The sequence below is a fragment of the Tamandua tetradactyla genome, chromosome 2 (genome assembly GCF_023851605.1).
Source record: "Tamandua tetradactyla isolate mTamTet1 chromosome 2, mTamTet1.pri, whole genome shotgun sequence".
In the NCBI taxonomy this organism is placed as follows: Eukaryota; Metazoa; Chordata; class Mammalia; order Pilosa; family Myrmecophagidae; genus Tamandua; species Tamandua tetradactyla.
The window spans coordinates 189,798,534-189,816,310 of record NC_135328.1 but is presented as its reverse complement, the minus strand read 5'-3'; the positions used below and the strand labels follow the sequence as shown (position 1 = coordinate 189,816,310).

Genomic DNA, 17,777 nt, shown 5'->3' with positions numbered 1-17,777 from the left:
GCCTGAGAAAAGCGGGCATCCTCAGAGGGACCTTGGTTCACGAACTTTTCAGGAGAGACTGTAACTGGCCCTCTACATACACACAAACACATACACACATGTCCACTTGAGCGATGGGCTTGCGTCTGCACCTCACTAACTTCTTTCACATCCACAATCACCTCCCTCCTCCATAGTCCGGTGAGGTGGTTAGAGCAAGGATTGATACCCATTTCACAGATGAGGAAGCCCAGACCCACGAATAGAAGTGGCTTGTTCAAAGGTAAGAGCCCATACAGCAGAGATGCTCAAATCTAGGGCCCCTATATCCCAATCTGGAATCCTTCTCTGTTTCCCCGCTGCTGCCGAGCTGAGAGCCCAGAAGGCTGCTCACACCAGTTAGAGTTGGATTTACGCCCCCACCCACCCATCCTACCAGGTCCCTCCAAAGCCACGCCTCCCCTTTGGCGGCCTCTGGGGAGAAGGGAGAAAGCGACCATAGCGTGTCTCTTTAATGCGCGCCCCCGGAGGCCCGGCGCGCCCCCGCCGCTATAATTGGAGTGCATGGAGCAGGTTGCGCTCAGAGAGAGCAAGGCTGGCGTTGGGCACCAGTAGACTGACTTTTTCAAGTGAGATCCGCGCCCGTCCAGCCCGAGGACCACGGGTCCTGGCCAGGTCCGGTCCCCATGAGCCCACCAAGAGGCGTCCATTGCTGAGGAAGCGACGGCCGCTGGGCTCCGGGCTGGGGTTGCATCCCGCCACCAAGCGGTGACCCCCGCGGGTTGTGCGGGCTTCCAGCGCCTCTTTCCGCAGCGCTAGCCGTCGGGCGAGGGCTCTGCCGCCGCCACGCCTCGCGCACCGCGCTACCGGCGCAATGTTGGTGCACACTTACTCCACTATGGTGAGTATTCTTAGGTCCGAGGGTCCTGGAAGCCTAATGGGCCGGGGGATCGGAACGGCTGAGGGTACCTTCCGAAACTCCTGCCTCCGCGCCAACGAAATCTCGAGGGACAGGGACCACGGGGACTCCGCTAACCGAGAACGCTGTGTGCAGGAGACCACTGTCCCAGTCTGAAAGTCCCAAGCCCGAAGGTCATTCCAAGATAAACCTCAGGCCCCGGAAGCGGTCGGGCCGGAGAAGAAGAGCTTTACAGGCTGGGGTTAGTATCCGGTGGGTCGCCTAACGCGCTCTTCTCCTTCTCCAGGAGCGCCCCGACGGGCTGGGCGCAGCGGCTGCCGGAGCCCGTCTGTCGTCTCTGCCTCAGGCGGCCTACGGGCCGGCGCCGCCACTCTGCCACACGCCGGCCGCCACCTCTGCTGCCGACTTCCAGCCGCCCTACTTTCCACCTCCCTACCCGCACCCGCCGCTGCCCTATGGCCAGGCGCCCGACACCGCCGCCGCCTTTCCCCATCTGGCCGGGGACCCGTACGGAGGCCTAACGCCCTTGGCGCAGCCGCAGCCTCCGCAGGCCTCCTGGGCCGCGCCCCGCGCCGCCGCCCGCGCCCACGACGAACCGCCCGGCCTGCTGGCGCCGCCCGCCCGCGCCCTGAGCCTCGACCCGCGCCGCGACTACGCCGCCGCGGTGCCCCGGCTCCTGCACGGCTTGGCCGACGGCGCGCACAGCCTGGCCGACACGGCCCTCGGCCTCCCCGGGCTAGCAGCGCCGCCGGGCCTGGAGGACCTGCAGGTGAGAGGAATCCGGGATGGGCCGGGGTCAAACGTGGAGCCTGAGGACTAGGGATTCTGGCTCGAGGTGAAGGTGACGAATGCGGGAACACGGCTTCTTTCCCAGCCCGCCACTTCTCACTCGTGACCCCGAGGATTTTTCCCATAACCTGGGTTAAACGCTGCAGATGGCCACTGAGGCCTTCTGGTACTGAGTCCATGTACGGTGCCTGGATAGCGACAGCCTTCCTCTGAGTAAATGAGTAGGGATCGAACCCTTTCTCTCCATCACCGCTGGGCCGCTGAGCCACGAAGTCGCAGCCTGCTGGAGCAGCTTGCGCCTAGGGCGAAGAAAAGCGTAGTAATTATCTAAGGTTCAAAATTCCCTTTTTGCACAGCACAAGGAGGTAGCCAGGGCTCCAGCTCGCCTGCGCATGGTTCCGAGCCAAAGCGATTCCTAGTCCCGCGCGGGTCGCTGCTTCAAGTGAAGGGGTGGGGGCTGGGGGTGTGCGCACTGGGCGGAGCTGACAGGGACCAGGGGCAGCGGAAGCTTGGAAAGCGGCAGATGGCTAGGTCCAGACGCGCCCTCACCACTGCCTTCTCCTCTTTGCAGGCCATGGATGAGCCGGGACTGAGCCTCCTGGACCAGTCGGTGATCAAGAAAGGTAAGGAATGACGTGCGATTGCCGGGTCGAGTGGGGCAAGACTTTGCAGGCCCGGGGCGCGCAGACATACTTTCTTTCCCGTGGCTCGTTCCTCCAGTGCGCCACTGGGCTTAGTGGTTGCCGGGCACTCCTCCCGGCCCAGTAGCCGGGCAGGTAGAGGCCGCGAGCTTGGGCAGCTGCACGGACTTGGTGTGTGGTCCGGGAACCTGCGGCCTGAGCTGAACTGAGCTCGCCTGCTTTCTTATCTGCCCAGGCCGCCGGGCAGCGCGAAGGCCTGACCTCTCCCCGCATATGGGAGGCCGCTCTTGTGGATCTGGAGTTAATTTGCCGGGCCAGTTAAGTCACTTCCCTATTTCCTAAGAGGCTGGACTTGGAGTGCCGTTCCCACAGATTTTGGTAAATAGTTTCCATTGCCCTTTCGGAACTTGGCAGGCGCTTTCTGCCTCTTCCTTCCCTGCAGTGACTTGGGGGCCTCGCGTTTCCCTGGGGAATTTCCTCTCCAGCCGGGAGCCTCTGGAGGTATTTAGGGAGCTCGTGTTAATACTGAGTGTTAGGCTGTGTGCATGCGGGTCAGGGTCTGCCTGCTTCCGGGTGTGGATGTCTATGTGAATTCAGGGTCCTCGGTATGAGTGTATGTTCCTTTCATAGATCAGTTATTTCTGGGCATGTGACTGTCTGTGTTGCTGTGAGTGTATTTGTGATGTGCATCTGTGTGTGTTGGTGGACATTTCGGAGTGTTTGGGGTCTCTGTATGTCTGTCAGGGTCTCTTCTGTGACCCTGAATTTTTTTGCTATCAAAGATCTCTGAACATGTGAGGGTTACTCCCTGCATATTTGCAGGAGTATTTCTGTTACTTTACACTAGTAGAAACCACAGTGTGAACTTGCCCCCAAATGGCTTTTTGGGATTAAAAACCAAGTCCTTGAGAGAGAGGTTCAGAGGGGCCCAGGCACTGGGGTAGAGAGTCCTTATATTTGGGGCAGACACCCAGGAGGAATTTGGAGGAGCAGACAAGCCCAAAATGCCCTGGGCGGTACAGCTCCCATAGGATTTGGCTAGAGTTGTTTTTCAAACGAGTGGTTTCAAGCCTAGGCTGTCTTTGCCTTCCATGTGTTCTTAGGGGAGTGTCAGGTGGGGGGGGGGGGGGGGGTGGCAGGGGCTGAACTTCCAGGAGCTGGAGTTTGCTGGACAGCCTGGAGTGGGACGGATGGGGCGCTGGGACGATGAAGGGACAGGGCTCCTGAATTGGGCCTGTGTCACCTGCAGTTTGTGCTGTGGGGAGGGCGCTGGAGTCCTGGCTGCCTGGAGTGGAGATAGAGGTGTGCACCAGGGACCCAGCTCTTTGATGGTGGGAGCTGCGTTGGTTTAGTGGATGAGCCTTTTTTTCATCGGACAGAAGAGAAACCTCCCTCAGTCTGCAGTGGGAGTAAGAGCCTACGGCTGGGCTGCCTCCTCCAGGGCATACAAATGTGGTTGCAGTCTCTAGTTCCCGACTCCAGCTCGGGCTGGAAGGGGTAGAGACTCAGGCTCACTGACGACCCTGCATTTTGGGAAAGGACTTGAGGGCCTCTGCCCTGGGGAAGGATGGAAGAATCAGCTGTAGCTATGAGCCCATGGAGCCCTTCCCCTGGGCCAGAGCGGGGCAAGAGGCTAGCTGCGGGAAGGAGGGACTTGGAATTGCCCCGCGGTTGGTTACTCTCAAAGGATATCAGCTTCCGTAAATTCCAAATCCTGGGTGTGCGAAAGAAACCTCAAAGGCGGTGTGCAGCCAGGAGAGCCCTCGGTGTTGGGTGTTGGGTTTCTGGCGCGGCGCCGGGCGCTGATGCCACGTGGGGCGTGATGGACCCCGGCGCGCACATCAGCCAGACTGCGGTGCCAGCGCGTTAGTGGCCGAGTGCAGCGAGTTGGAGCGCCGGCGACCCGAGTGAAGGATGGGAACCCTGGACGCTCCACCCGCGACGTCGAGTGACAGTCCGGAACGTTTCAGGAAAGGAGGAGAAGGCGCGAGTCCGGAGTTCCCTGCGGAAGGTTTCCGAGGTTGGCATCGTGCTGGTTCGACGGGAGTTTGGGGAGAGACAAAAAGGATCAGTGCCCCCGCTTTCGGACTTAACAAGAGCCGAGGTGGGGCTGGCGCCCGGCGGTCCCTAATTAAGGACCAGGGTGTGGCGGGCGGCGGAGCCGAGCCACCGACGCAAGGCAGGCTGCAGGGCAGGAGTCCTGAGCCCTGGATTTCGAGGTTTCGCGCTGCGGGAAATTTTCGGCTCGGCGGCTCGGCGACTCGGCTATCACTGCGGGACTCCGGCCTCGCCGCCAACCGCTTGGGCAGCTCTCGGGGCCGTGGATTAGCGCCATTTTTCGCCCTCAAGCCTTTCCGACGGCATCCGGAGTCGTAGCGTCGCCGAGACTGCCGGCCCCCGCGGGTGAGGTGAAAAAAGCGCTTGCCCCCCGCCCCTCTGCCGGGTCCCGGAATTACAGAAAGTAGCTCTTGGCTAGCTGAAGCCTCCGGCTCACCCAGCTAGCTCCTCCAGGCCCTGGGGGGTGGGGGTGGGGGTGGGGGTCGTCTGGGCGCGATTTGGAGGGATCCCCGACCCCATCCCATGGAACCGGCTCCAGGCCCCCAAAGGGGGCCTTTGTACCATGTGGGGGCGAAGTCCCCTCCGCTTCACACACTTTCAAGTCGGCCACCCCTTAGGATCACAATGTGGATTAGGGGATGGCAGACTCGGCCTGCCGAGGCCCACCCGAGGGGCGGTGGAGAGCCCTCCATTTTCAGCCCCCTTTGGGCAATTCCAGTTTGCGACTTGTCTCAGGCATATGTTAGGACATTGAAAATCGACGCGACTGGTGGGGGAGACAGACCTGGAGAGAAATATCTTCCAGCCGAGAATGGCAGCGTGTGGGGTCTCTACAGGGAGCGCAGAGGAAAGGGCAGGGATGCCTGGGGTTGGGAGACTTCCTAAGGAGGGACATTTGAACAGGTCTTAGTAGTGTTCAATGGATGTTTGTTGAATGAGTGAGTGATGTTTTTTGAACTCTGAGTCCATTGGGAGAGGTGGTGTAGCATAGGTTAAGCTACATTCAGCAATACTAGGCACAGCATGTGCAAATGCTTTACCTTGTCGAGTAACAAAACAGTTTAAAAACTTGAGTGGATTTCAAGTTAGTCACAGCTGGAGGGGAGTGGTCTATGGATGAGACTTGAGATATAATCCTTTCCCTCCAGAGAAAAGTGGGTGTTTGTCTAGTAGTAGGGGGTGGATAGAAGAAAAAGACATTCCCTTATCCCTGTCCCCTGGGCTCCACTGTCCCATCCCAGGGGGTCTCTCAGGCTGGGACTGATGTGAATAGTTGCTCTCTCCTCCGCTGTTTTTGGCTCTGGAGAAAAAGAAAGGAGGGACTGGACTTCCAGGTAAACTTCCAAGTAGGACCAAGACTAGAGTAGGGTGAGTGAGGCATTCACTTCTGGGGCAGAATTTAAGGAAGTGGCAAAAAAAACCCTCAGTAATCAAGATAAATAATATCTTAAAGCAGTATGTTTAAAAATCAAAATTAATGGAAAATTCGTGATAAACAAAATATAAAAATTTTAATCTTAATATCAGAATCTGACTCTGCCCTTGCAGAACCCTGCCTCTTTTGCCTCCCCATAATCTCTGCCGTGCCTCTGAGGTAATTTACTGGCTGCTGTAGAAAGTGACCAAAAAAAAAAAAAAAAAGCAAGGCCCAGGCAGATAGTTTAGGCTTTACCTGAGGGCAGTGGGAGCCACAGAAGAGTGCTGAGCAGGGGAGGGACGAATAGGAGCTTATTGAGAAGAACCCCAATGGCTGTTGGTAAGAAGACTTAATGAGCAGGTCCCACTAGGGAAGTTTGAAGACTCAGACGGGTTGGAGGAGGGTCACTACCCCTACTGTCTGCCTTCAGCTATGCTTCTCCCACCCCTCCCACCCCCAAGCTTTAGAGCACTGTTACTCTAAATGTGGTCTAAGGAACCCATGCATCAGAATTCTTGGAGTGCTAGTTAAAAATGCAGATTTCCTGGATTGAATGAGAATTCTTGGAGATGTGGTCCCAGAGCTTGCATTTTTAATCGCTTTTCCTTTATTATTGTTTTTTTAATGATGTATGCTGGGGTCACATTTCATTCTTTTTCAATGTGACTATTCCATTATTGTGGCACCATTTGTTGAATGTTTTTGAGGGAGTAGGGGGATTGCATGAACCAGGACTCGAACCCGGGTCTCCCACAGGCGGCCAAGAATTCTACCATTGAATTGCCTTTGCACCCCTAATTGCTTTATTGTGGTAAATTTTTCACACCCATAATTGACCTTTTGTGAGAATACAATTTAATGATTTTTAGAAATTTTATAGAATCGTGTAACTATCACCACAATCCATTTTAGAACATTTCAATACCTCAGAAAGTTCCCTCATTCCCATTTGTAGTTAACCCCCATTCCAATCCTAAGATTTAGGCAACCACCTATCTGTTTTCTGACTATAAATTTGTCTATTCTGGATATTTTGTATAGATGGAATTATAAAATATGTTGACTTTCAAATCTAGCTTCTTTTACTTAGCATAATGTTTTTGAGGTTTATCCATGTTGGAGCATGTATCAGTAGTTCATTTCTTTTTATTGCTTTTTATCATATGGATGTAACACATTTTGTTAATCCATTCATCTGTTGATAGACTTTTGTGTGTTTCCACTTTTTGCTATTATGAATAATGCTGCTGTGTACATTCCCAGACATTTTTTTTGCATGGACATATGTTTTCTTTTTATTTGTTTTTTTTAATCATTTTATTTTTGTTTTTGTTTTTGGATATATGTTTTCATTGCTCTTGGATAAATTCTGAGGAGAGGAATTCCTGGGTTGTGTAATAAGTTGGTATTTAATTTTTTAAGAATTTGCCGTGCTGTTTTCCAAAATGGATATTTTGCATTCTCACCAGCAATGTGTGAGGGTTCGTTTCTCTACATCCTTGCTGACAGTTGGCATTATCTGACTTTTTAATTATAGTTATCCTAGTGGTTTCTTGTTGTAGTTATAATTTGCATTTCCCTAATGACTAATGATGTTGAGCAACTTTTGTATCATTTTTAGTGAAATATCTACTGAGATATTTCCCATTTTTTAATTGAATTCTTTATCTTATTATCGAGTTTTAAGAGTTCTTTATGTATTCTGGACACACATACTTTATCAGACATGATATGCAAATATTTTCTTACAGTCTGATTTGTCTTTTCTTCTCTTTTTTTTACATAGGCAGGCACCACGAACTGAACCCAGGTCTCTGGCCTGGCAGGCAAGAACTCTGCCACTGAGCCACTGTGGCCCACCTTCAATGGCTTCTTTTAAGATGCAAATATTTTTAATTTTAATGAAGCACAATGTATTTTTTTTCTTTTATGGATCGTGCTTTGGCTATTTTATCTGGGAACTGATTGCCCCTCTCAAGGTCATAAATTGTTCTCTTATATTTTCTTCAAGAAGGAATTGCATTTTTAGCAAATTTTCTGTGAGAGTCTGTTGCACACGTCCCAAATTCAGTGGTCAGACCATCTACAACTGTGGATAGAGTGTGTAGGTAGAATTGTGTTTGCAAGTTTTGTCTGACATGCTGAATGACTAGAGTTCTGCGTGTATTGGAGCATTTGTATCTAAATGGTTTCTCCACGTGTAACCAGCAGGGCACACATGAGTACAGCCATCCCAGGTTCAGAAATCACCATGGTGGATCCATCCTGTGGGTATGGGAGAGTAACACCAGAGTCTCTGCTTTGCAATTGGTGCTAATTTAATTCACACTTCCACAAATGTCCCTTCTCCAGCCCACCCCTTCCCTAACTTTAGGCTCCAACCATCTTGTCATTTCTTGAGAGAAGAGGCTCTGAAGAAACGAGGGCAGGTGTGGGGAGCAGTGACGTCTATCGCTTATACACAAACACATAGGCACGTGTCACACATCTGCACTTAGCTGCACCTATGCTTGAATAAACCTCGCACACTATATTTAATATGTCATCAGGAGCAAAGCACTTGCAGATATCCACATACATGTTGCCACATTCCTACAACACTCAAGGAGGGCAGAAACTCTGTCAGTGTACATAGCTAGGGCTGAGTATTTGTTGAATGAGTAAGTGTACACATACACAGTCTCGCCATCATTGCTGTTTCTATGACAAGGGCATACGTTTTTTGGTTTACACCCGCTTTTGTGACACACATGTGCTCAACATATGACCCTGTTTGCACATGCACAGATAACCTCATGTAGCTTTGATCTTTTTTACCTGTCAGAGCACGTGGGCTCAGGGGGCCCAGGTTTTAATAGAAGCTGGATGGAAGAGTCTGCTGGTGGAGAGAATTTTCTCTCCTCTGACCACTCCCTCTGATAGGGGTAATGGAAGGAAGATAGCCACTTTGCCCGTTTTTTTACTTTATCAATTTGTAGTTTTATTTTTTTTAAGTCAAATTTATTGAGGTAGAATTTACATACAGTACAATTTACCCTTTTAAGATAATACAGGTCTAAAAATTTTCACAAATGTATATGTGTAATCATGTAACCACAAAAACAATCAAGATATAAAATCATTCCATCACCCCATCAAGGCAGAGGGACCCTTGGATGAAGAGAGAAACTGGACATAGGTGGACACTAGTGTGGGAGACGCTGACAGGGCAGGACATGGGACAGGGAGGCCTCCTGTTGCATACCCGGTGTTGGTATACCTGTCAAGTCAGGGTGCCCTCCTCCTCACTCCAGGGTGAGGCAGGATTAGGGTAAGGATTAGGGTGAGGCAGGGTCATGCAAGTGCAGGGTTGGGTTCTGTCTATATTTAAAATGTTGATATTTTGTTCATCATGGATTTTTACATTAACTTTGATTTTTAAAAATATTTTATTAACTACTATTGATCTTAATTACTGAGTATTTTGGTGCCTCCTTAAATTTGGCACCCAAGGTAAGTGCCTCCCAATTGACTCACCCTAGTTCTGGCCCTGCTCTGGGATCAGAGAACTTGCCTGGAATAGGGGTGGGGGTGGGTGGGGGCTACATATACACATGTGCTGCCCATATTCTCAACTTTTCCCACTTTTCCACTCACCCCAATCCATGACCTTTTGGCCTCTTACTGGTACCTGGTTGGGGTCCCAGGGACAGAGGGCAGTTTTACTATCAATTGCTAACAAAAGGCTGAGGCTGTTTTACAACCCCTCCTTCCTACTCTCTACCCCCACCCCAAGCCTGGGACATCTGGACCGTGGGCCATCACTTTTTCTTACTTCTGGTGCCAAGAGACCTTGCTTCACTCGTTTATTCCACATTCATTGATGTCCACCTGTGTCAAGACCCTGCCCTGGAGGCCCTCCTAGTTGGTGGGGAACACAGACATAGAAACAAACAATGAAAGTCCGATGTGGTAAGGACAAGGATAGGGGCTGAGAGGGAGTTGGGGTAGAGGGGATAGTACCTGACCTGAGGCTTAGGGAAGGAAGGGGTCTCTGCTTAGTAAAATGGAGAAGGGCCCCTGAGACAAAACAGCAAGCAGTTTTGTGGGGATCAAGAAGATGGGCTCCCGTTTAGCTTATACTGGTTTTAAAATCTTTGAGTCAGACACCAATGTTTAAAAATCCAGAGATTTCACATAAAAATCTGGAATCCTGGTTTCTCCAGGAGAGACAAAAATACGAGAGACCTGACAACATTGGGTCTGTGATCCTGCAGAGTAACAACAGACGTCAGCCAAGTAGCAGCTTTACATAGGGCTGCGACTGCAGCTGCTAGTGTCCCCAGCTCCCACACCTCACTTCCATCCATTACCTGCCAGCCCCCTCGTAGAGCAGAGCTGCACTGGCCAGTACGCCAGCCACGTGTGCCCAGTCTGAATTGAGATAGACTGAGTGTAAAATTCACGCTGGATTTTGAAGCAAAAAAAAAAAGAAGAATGGAAAATATCTTAGTATTTAAAAAATATTGTTTACATATTGAAATGATAAGTTTTATATGAGAGGGTAAATACAATATATTATTAGAAATAATCTCACTTTTTTAAAAAAATGTGGCTACTAGGAAATTTAAGCTTACTTAAGTGGTTCCTTTATTTTTGGACAGCATGTGTCTAGAACTAAAGAACAAGTGAGGAGGATGAGGCATGAAGAATGGGTGGGGGCCAGAATATGCAGGAAGCATGTGAAGGAGGGTGTTGTAACGTGATGGTTTAAGGATGTGAATTTTGCTATCAGTGAGCAGAGGTCCACATCCATTTTTGCTCCTTCCTTGCTGTTTCAACTTAGAAAGTTACTTAACCTCTCTGAGTTTCTTCATTTTGAAATGGGGATATGGACAATAGCATTTACTCCATAGGATTAATACTGTAAAGCACTCGGTATGTTGTTGGCACTCACTGATAATGTTAGTGTCAGTATTCTGCTCAGCTACAGTGCTTGGGTTTGATTCTTAGGGAACTGAGCAGTCACTGAGGAGTTTTAGGCTAGGGAGTGATGCATGTTTCAGAAAGATCCCTCTGGAGCAGGGTAGGGGTTGTGCAGAAATGCAGGCAAGAAGTGAGTGCCTGTGGGCCTGCAGAGAAGTGGCTATATTTGAGGCATGTAGAGAAGTTAAAGTAGTAAGACATGATCATGGGATATGGTAGGAGAGGCAGATGTGGAAGCCATCGCTGAGGTTTTGGCTGGGTGACTGGATAGAGGGTGGGACAGCTCATCCAGAGAGGAAACAGGTAGAGGGGCTCTGCCAGATCAGGGACCAGGTGGGCCTTGCTTACCTCCTTATTCCTGACCCTAGCACAGTGCTGGTGCGTAGATGCTCAGCAAATATTCACCGAATGACCAGAGGCTAAGAGTACTGTTTTGGAGATCCCAGTCCTAAGTTTGCTTCTGTTTTTCACCCTTCCAGCTGTGTGATCTCAGGCATATTATGTCCCCTTTCTGGGCTTTATTAGTCTCCTCATCTGTAAAATGAGAATAATAAGAGAGTAATCATTTCTCTTCCTTGAAAGAAAAGAAGACCAAGGGATTCATCTGAAGAAGCAAGTACCTCATTATCTTCCCTTTCTCCTTAGGCTAAAAGCAGGAGGATGGAAGTTAGACTACTGGAAGAACTTCCTTTTAGAGTCAAGAGTATCTAGGTGGGCCCCAGGAAATTGGCTTCTCAGATTCCCTTCTCTACCTTTAATAGCCAGGGTGTATTGGGGAGGGGCACAGAAGCTTTCTGGGGTTATTTCTGGTCTCCTTGAGAATCCCAGATGACTTGGCAAGAAGGGAGCTGCGGCTGGAGGCTTAATGACTTAGCAGGGCCATAACTTCCCTGTTCCCAGGATGTGGGAGTCCAGAGTCTATAGGCCTCTCAGTGATTTGGGATAGGGGTCGGGGAGAGGGATGAGATGAAGATCATGTGCGGAGAGGGGGAAACGGGGACTCCTTGCAATTGCCCAGGCCTGGCAGTGACCTGCTGTGCTGACCCAGGAATTCAGACTCCATTTCCTCATTTCCATCTCCCTCTCTCATTGCACATGCTAAAATTCCAAGACTGTTGAAGCTGTTTGAGTTTTAACGGGGAACAACAACCTGGCTCAGTGGAGGTCATACAGGTTCAAGAGCCAAGCAGCATCTAGGCTCAAGTTTCCACCACCCAATAGCTGAGTGAACTTAGGCAAGTTACTGTAACCTTTATGTGCATCAGTTTCTTCCTTTGTAAAGCAGGGGTAACAGCCTCGCCCTCTGCAAGGTACTGGGATGTTTGTGCAGCTGATGTGCGGTTTGTAGCAAGGTGCCCGGCACACAGTTGGTGCTTCATCTAGGTGCTCACTGATGGTGCCTGTGTCAGCTGTCTGGTACCTGTGTCCTGTGGTCCCCAGCTCAGTGTTTTCTCTCTCTGCCTTGCTCCTACTTCTGCTCCACAGTCCCCATTCCCTCCAAAGCCAGCAGCCTCTCGGCCCTCTCATTGGCCAAAGACAGCCTGGTTGGCGGCATCACGAACCCCAGTGAGGTCTTCTGCTCTGTGCCCGGACGGCTCTCTCTTCTCAGCTCGACCTCCAAGTACAAGGTGACGGTGGGGGAGGTACAGCGGCGACTCTCGCCTCCCGAGTGCCTCAACGCCTCCCTCCTGGGGGGCGTCCTCCGCAGGTAGGAAGGCCAGCCCACTATTCCCTGCACAGCACCCAGGCTGAAATCCCTGGTCTTCTTGGACCTTTTGAGGGGATCAGGGAGGGGCCAGCCCACCCCAGGCCGCAGTATCACTCCTTCCTCAGTCTCTGTTTGGGAGGAGGGCAGGCCTGGGAACCCAAGGTTCCTCAGGCTCCTTTGGCAGGCCCAGGTCCCCAGCTGCTCCCACAGGCCTGTGTACCTAGGGGTGGGAGTGGTGGAGAGAAAGAGGTATGGACCCAGAGAAGGGACAGGGGAATCACCAACTTTGGGCAGTATGGACAAGACTGGATCTGGGAAAGAGAAAATGCCATCCTCATCCCTACCCTGAGAAAGATACCCCCCAGGACCCAAGGCTCATGTGTTTGGGGGTGGGGAGCATGGAAGTCCATGGTTTGTCTTCATAGTTGTGTTTCTGTTTCTCTGTTCATGTTCTTGTGCCTGGGTAGGGTATTTTTGCCTCAGGGCAATGTTTTGATATGCCTGTGGATGGGATATGGTGTGTATGTGTTTGTGTGTGTGTGTGTGTGTATACATACAGTAGGGGGTTGCCAAGAGTATATGTTTCCATGAGTGTGTTTCCTGTGCTACCTTCAGTGGGGATGTGTTGTCTTGAATGTTTCCTACTGTGTATGTGTATGTCTCTGTGTGCATGTGAGAAATTGTGTGTACATCTGGAGCTAAATATATGATGTTTGCAGCATTTGTGCACTTGTAGTAGGTAACTCCCATTCCTGACTCCTTGACCATCCCAGAGCAACTTGTGTGAGTCCATGAGTACATGTGTCTATGGGATCCTCTATTGGTATGAATGTGAGTTTATGTTTATGTCCCTGTGTGTCCCTGGGTTTCTGAATCTGTGTACTTGTTTCTCAATACGCTTGTCTCTATTAGTGTGTATGTGTCTCTGTATTCTTGGCCCTTGGTGTGTATTTATCTGTGTGTATATGTGTGTATGTCTGTGTCTCCAGACAGTGCGTATTTATCTGTGTAGCTGTGTGTGTACCAGTATCTACCCATGTGTTTCTTCATTCCCATAGCTGTGTATGGCCCAGCTGTTGTGCTAAAGCAGGGGAAGGGAAGGACCCCAAGATGCTGGCTTATCTTGCCCCACCCTGGACTGCTCTTGTTATTGAGAGGGTTGGGGAAAATGAGGAGCTTCTAATGCTGGGCCTTTACCCAACTCCATTTTTGGCTGAAAACCCAGCGATGTTAGGAAGACACTGTTACCAAGCTGGAGAACCCACGGTGCCTCCAGGCCCAGACCTCAGTGAGGATTGGTGGGGGCAGTAAGAGATTTAGTCTACATTCTTCTCTCCTCCTCTTCTGATTCAGGGCCAAGTCCAAGAATGGGGGCCGGTGCCTACGAGAGCGGCTGGAGAAGATTGGGCTAAACCTGCCAGCTGGCCGTCGCAAGGCTGCTAATGTGACCCTGCTGACTTCGCTGGTGGAGGGTGAGTGAGGCCTGAGGGTTGGCATGTGAGGAACGTGTCTGATGGATGGAATGTGTCTTTCTCTAATGAATAAGGGTATGATTAATTGTGTGGGTTCATGTGAATGTGGTATCTGTGTATAATCTCTGTGTCATGTTTAAGTAAGGTGCGTGTGTGTCGTGTGTGTGTATAGCCTTTGTGTGTGTGCATGCATACGTATGTATCCATGTACCACTTCAGTAGAGTGTGTGGCAAGAGTATGGGAGAGGAGTCGCTGGAGTTTGGATGTAGTAAAGAGATGAGGGAGATGAAAGCCCTCTTTCTTGAAGGTTAGTTACCCTGGATCCTGGGCTCTGGGCTTGGTTGTGTTGAGCTCTGGCTCTAGGATGCATGGTGGGCTCAGCGCCCAACCCTGAGCTCAGAGCCCATCCCTACTGGCCCCAACGGAAGACAGTGGAATTGAGGCTGGGGCTGGGGTGGGAAGGAAATCAGAGGAAGGCATCAGCAGGATGAGTCAGGTTGTCCTAGCCAGGGTTCAGAAGTTCAAGCCTGTGCTTGAAAGGGGGTCCTGTATATCTGACAGCAATGACAGCACATCTCTCTAACACTCCACCCCCTAGGAGAAGCTGTGCACCTGGCCCGAGACTTCGGCTATGTCTGTGAGACTGAATTCCCAGCCAAGGCAGCAGCCGAGTACCTGTGCCGACAACATGCCGACCCTGGAGAACTGCATAGCCGCAAGAGCATGCTGCTGGCTGCCAAGTGAGTGAGGGTGCCACGTGTGCACAGGCTGTCATGGGTACCACACACAGACACACATAGGTTCAGTGCACAGACACAGACACCAAATGTGGGCACAGTGGTCACCGCTCTTGAGTACACGTGATGTGGGAGTGGCCCATGTGGGAGCCATAAAGGGCACACCTAGGCTCCATGCTTAGGTTCATATGGGCACTCAGGTGGCACACACGTGGGCACACATGGACAGCACAGATGAATAAATCCAGAATCCATGTATCAGCAAGATGTATAGGCACTGTGTCGTGGGTGCTTCACTCACACAGACTGCCCCATGGCACCACCACCCCAGCCCCATTTGGGAATCAGGTTCCATGCTCTTGCTACCCTGCCTACATCTTGCCTGTCAGTCCCTTTGCTCCAGTGATCTCCATCAGGGGCCCCAGTACCCACTCAGGCCCCCAGGTTGCCTCTTCCTTGTCTTTGTTTCATACCTCATCCCTCTGCTAGTCCCCTTGGTGCTTCCCTCATTACTGTTTGCATGCTGCCACACCAACTAAAGTCTCTTCATCTTTCTTCTGGGCTTTTGTCCCAGCACCTCCCACCTTAACTGTTCCCCCAGGCTCCCTACATATACTTACTCCCCTGCCAAGAACCTCCAAGAACTCCCAGTGCTCCTGCATTGATTTTCCAACTAGGTTCTGTGAGGATGCCTTAAGGCCTGTTTTACATACTGGTATTCCATTAAGATTTAGTGTGTGCACAGGCTCACCACTTGTGAGCACACATGATGTAGGTGTGGCCCATGTGGCCACCATAAAGGGCACACCTAGGCTCCATGCTTATGTGCTCTCCCTGTTGACATCCATCAATCTATAGGACAAAGTGTAAACTTGCACACTCCTCTGAGGGCCCCACAGTCTGACCCACACGGACCTTACCCACTTCAAATATCTCCGACTCACTCTCCTGCTTGCACATCCTCCTACTTAGAAAACCATCTGATTACTCCATCTAATGTAGTCCACTTTATCCTTCAAATCACGTCCCCATCCTACTTCCTTTGAGGCTTTCCCCAAGCCCCCTAGGCAGAAGAATCACACTCATGGGACTGCCAAATGGAGAGATCTTTGAGGCTGCTCATATTGTAGCTGCAGAAACATATCTAGCAGGCTTTTGCCTTTTTCCTTAACCAGTTAAGTCATCAAGCACTTGCTGGGTCCCAGTCATGTCTAAGATGCTGGCTGGGTTCCTTGGAGATGTATATAAAGATGAGTGATATGTTCCCACTTCTCCTGCCTGAGCCTCACACAAGATGCACAAGGAAATGAATAATGGCCCCCAAAATGGGAGCTGTTTTCAAATCCCAGCTCAGTTACTTCAGCAGGTCACCCAACCTCTCTGAAACCAGTTTCCCCATCATTTGATGGGGATATTAATAGTGTCAACCTCACAGATTTGTTGTGAGGTGATGTATGCTTTGTGCTTGGGAAAGCATATAGTCTCAATTAGTGTTCACTGCTAGCTTTTATTTCAGTTATCCGAGACAGATTCTGGATTCTTTAAGACAAAATTTGTGAAGCCGTGGGTGTTTGGTGTGTGGGTAAGAGTGGTATTCCAAGAAAGCTTCCTGGACAAGGTAGTATTTGAGCATATTGGCATATGCTACATAGTACTGATATTGGGCAAGTCAGTTAAATTTCTCTGAACCTTAGTTTCATTTTCTGTAAAATGAGTGTGATCATCATTTGCAGGCTGTTCAGTCAGAAATCATGTATATGTATCATATATAAAATGTATATAAAGCATCAGCACATGATAAGTTCTTCTGGGCTCAGAGTTTTGTCTTCTAACCTCTGACCCTCCTTCCCCCACTAGGCAGATCTGCAAAGAGTTTGCAGATTTGATGGCTCAGGACCGCTCGCCACTGGGCAACAGCCGCCCAGCACTCATCCTGGAGCCTGGTGTGCAGAGTTGCCTGACACACTTTAGCCTCATCACCCATGGCTTTGGTGGGCCTGCCATCTGTGCTGCCCTCACTGCTTTCCAGAACTACTTGCTGGAGTCACTCAAGGGGCTGGACAAGATGTTTCTAAGTAGTGCAAGCAGCGGGCATGGTGACACCAAGGCTTCAGAGAAGGATGCCAAACATCGAAAATAACCACTAACGGGTTTTCCTGGGCCTGAAATGAGGCTTTAGCTCCTGGGGGCAGGCCTGAATGGATTAAAAGGTAGGATAAAAAGGCCAGGAAGAGAACCATCCAGAAACCCTGGTACAGGGTCTGGGCTGGAACACGGTAGGGTGGCCTTGGTTTGTGGGTAAATTAAGGGCCCAGGAATTTGCCTCATGTGTAATTTTCTGACCTTTGATTGCTGAGAAAAGCTTGGACAGGAAATAGGTATGTTAAGGTCCAGCTCATGGGGCAGAGCCCTGCCTAGTAGAATCCCTGGACAACAAGGTGTTCTCCTCCTAGGGACCAAGGCCTTTCTTTTTTTTTTTTTTTTTGCTGATGGCAGGAGGGAAATTGTTAACAAATTTGAGGTGCTATTGAGGAATTGGTGCTCCTCATCCCAGAATCCCCTTCCTCTAGTAAAGGAGTGTTGGCAGGAGGACTAGCAGGCTCTTTGGACTCCTCCCACTCTTGTAAGGAAGGGCCCTCAATGACAAAGAAGATAAAGCACAAACTGCAGAACTTGAATCCAGACTGTACTTCACAGTCCTGTTACTGTCTGTCCTATTTATTTATATATGTTATAATTAAATCTGAACATTTAAAAATGTCCAATGCAACTTATTTATCCCAATGAGTTGGGTTCTCTTGTTGTACTGTTTTCTGCTCACACACCAAGATGTCCAGCTGAATCATGATTGAGAGGGTATTTTTACTTGCAAAGGGCTGTGTGGGTGGGCTAGGAGGGAAGGTGTGTCAGGGACCTTGAGGTTGTTGCTGGGATTTTGTATTTGCTGTTTCTCTTGACCCTACAGTCACTGTATCTCCCCACTGCTCAGATTTCTTCCTCATTCTCATAATAAAACCTTTCCATTGATTGTGAAGCCCTCTTTGGTCTTCTTCAGCTCAGGCATGGATCTGCCTCCTAATGAGCAAGGGTA

The 17,777-nt window shown here is 50.3% G+C and overlaps 1 protein-coding gene across 1 annotated transcript; it reads left to right on the top strand.

Annotated features, from left to right (window-relative positions):
• Positions 1-853: 853 nt before the first annotated feature.
• Positions 854-17,144, top strand: TFAP2E (transcription factor AP-2 epsilon). Its single transcript, XM_077150324.1, has 7 exons — positions 854-880; positions 1,185-1,667; positions 2,259-2,310; positions 12,254-12,476; positions 13,830-13,948; positions 14,548-14,689; positions 16,544-17,144. The coding sequence occupies exons 1-7, from the start codon at positions 854-856 to the stop codon at positions 16,824-16,826; spliced, it is 1,329 nt and encodes a 442-aa protein (XP_077006439.1). The 3' UTR covers positions 16,827-17,144.
• The last annotated feature ends 633 nt before the right edge of the window (positions 17,145-17,777 follow it).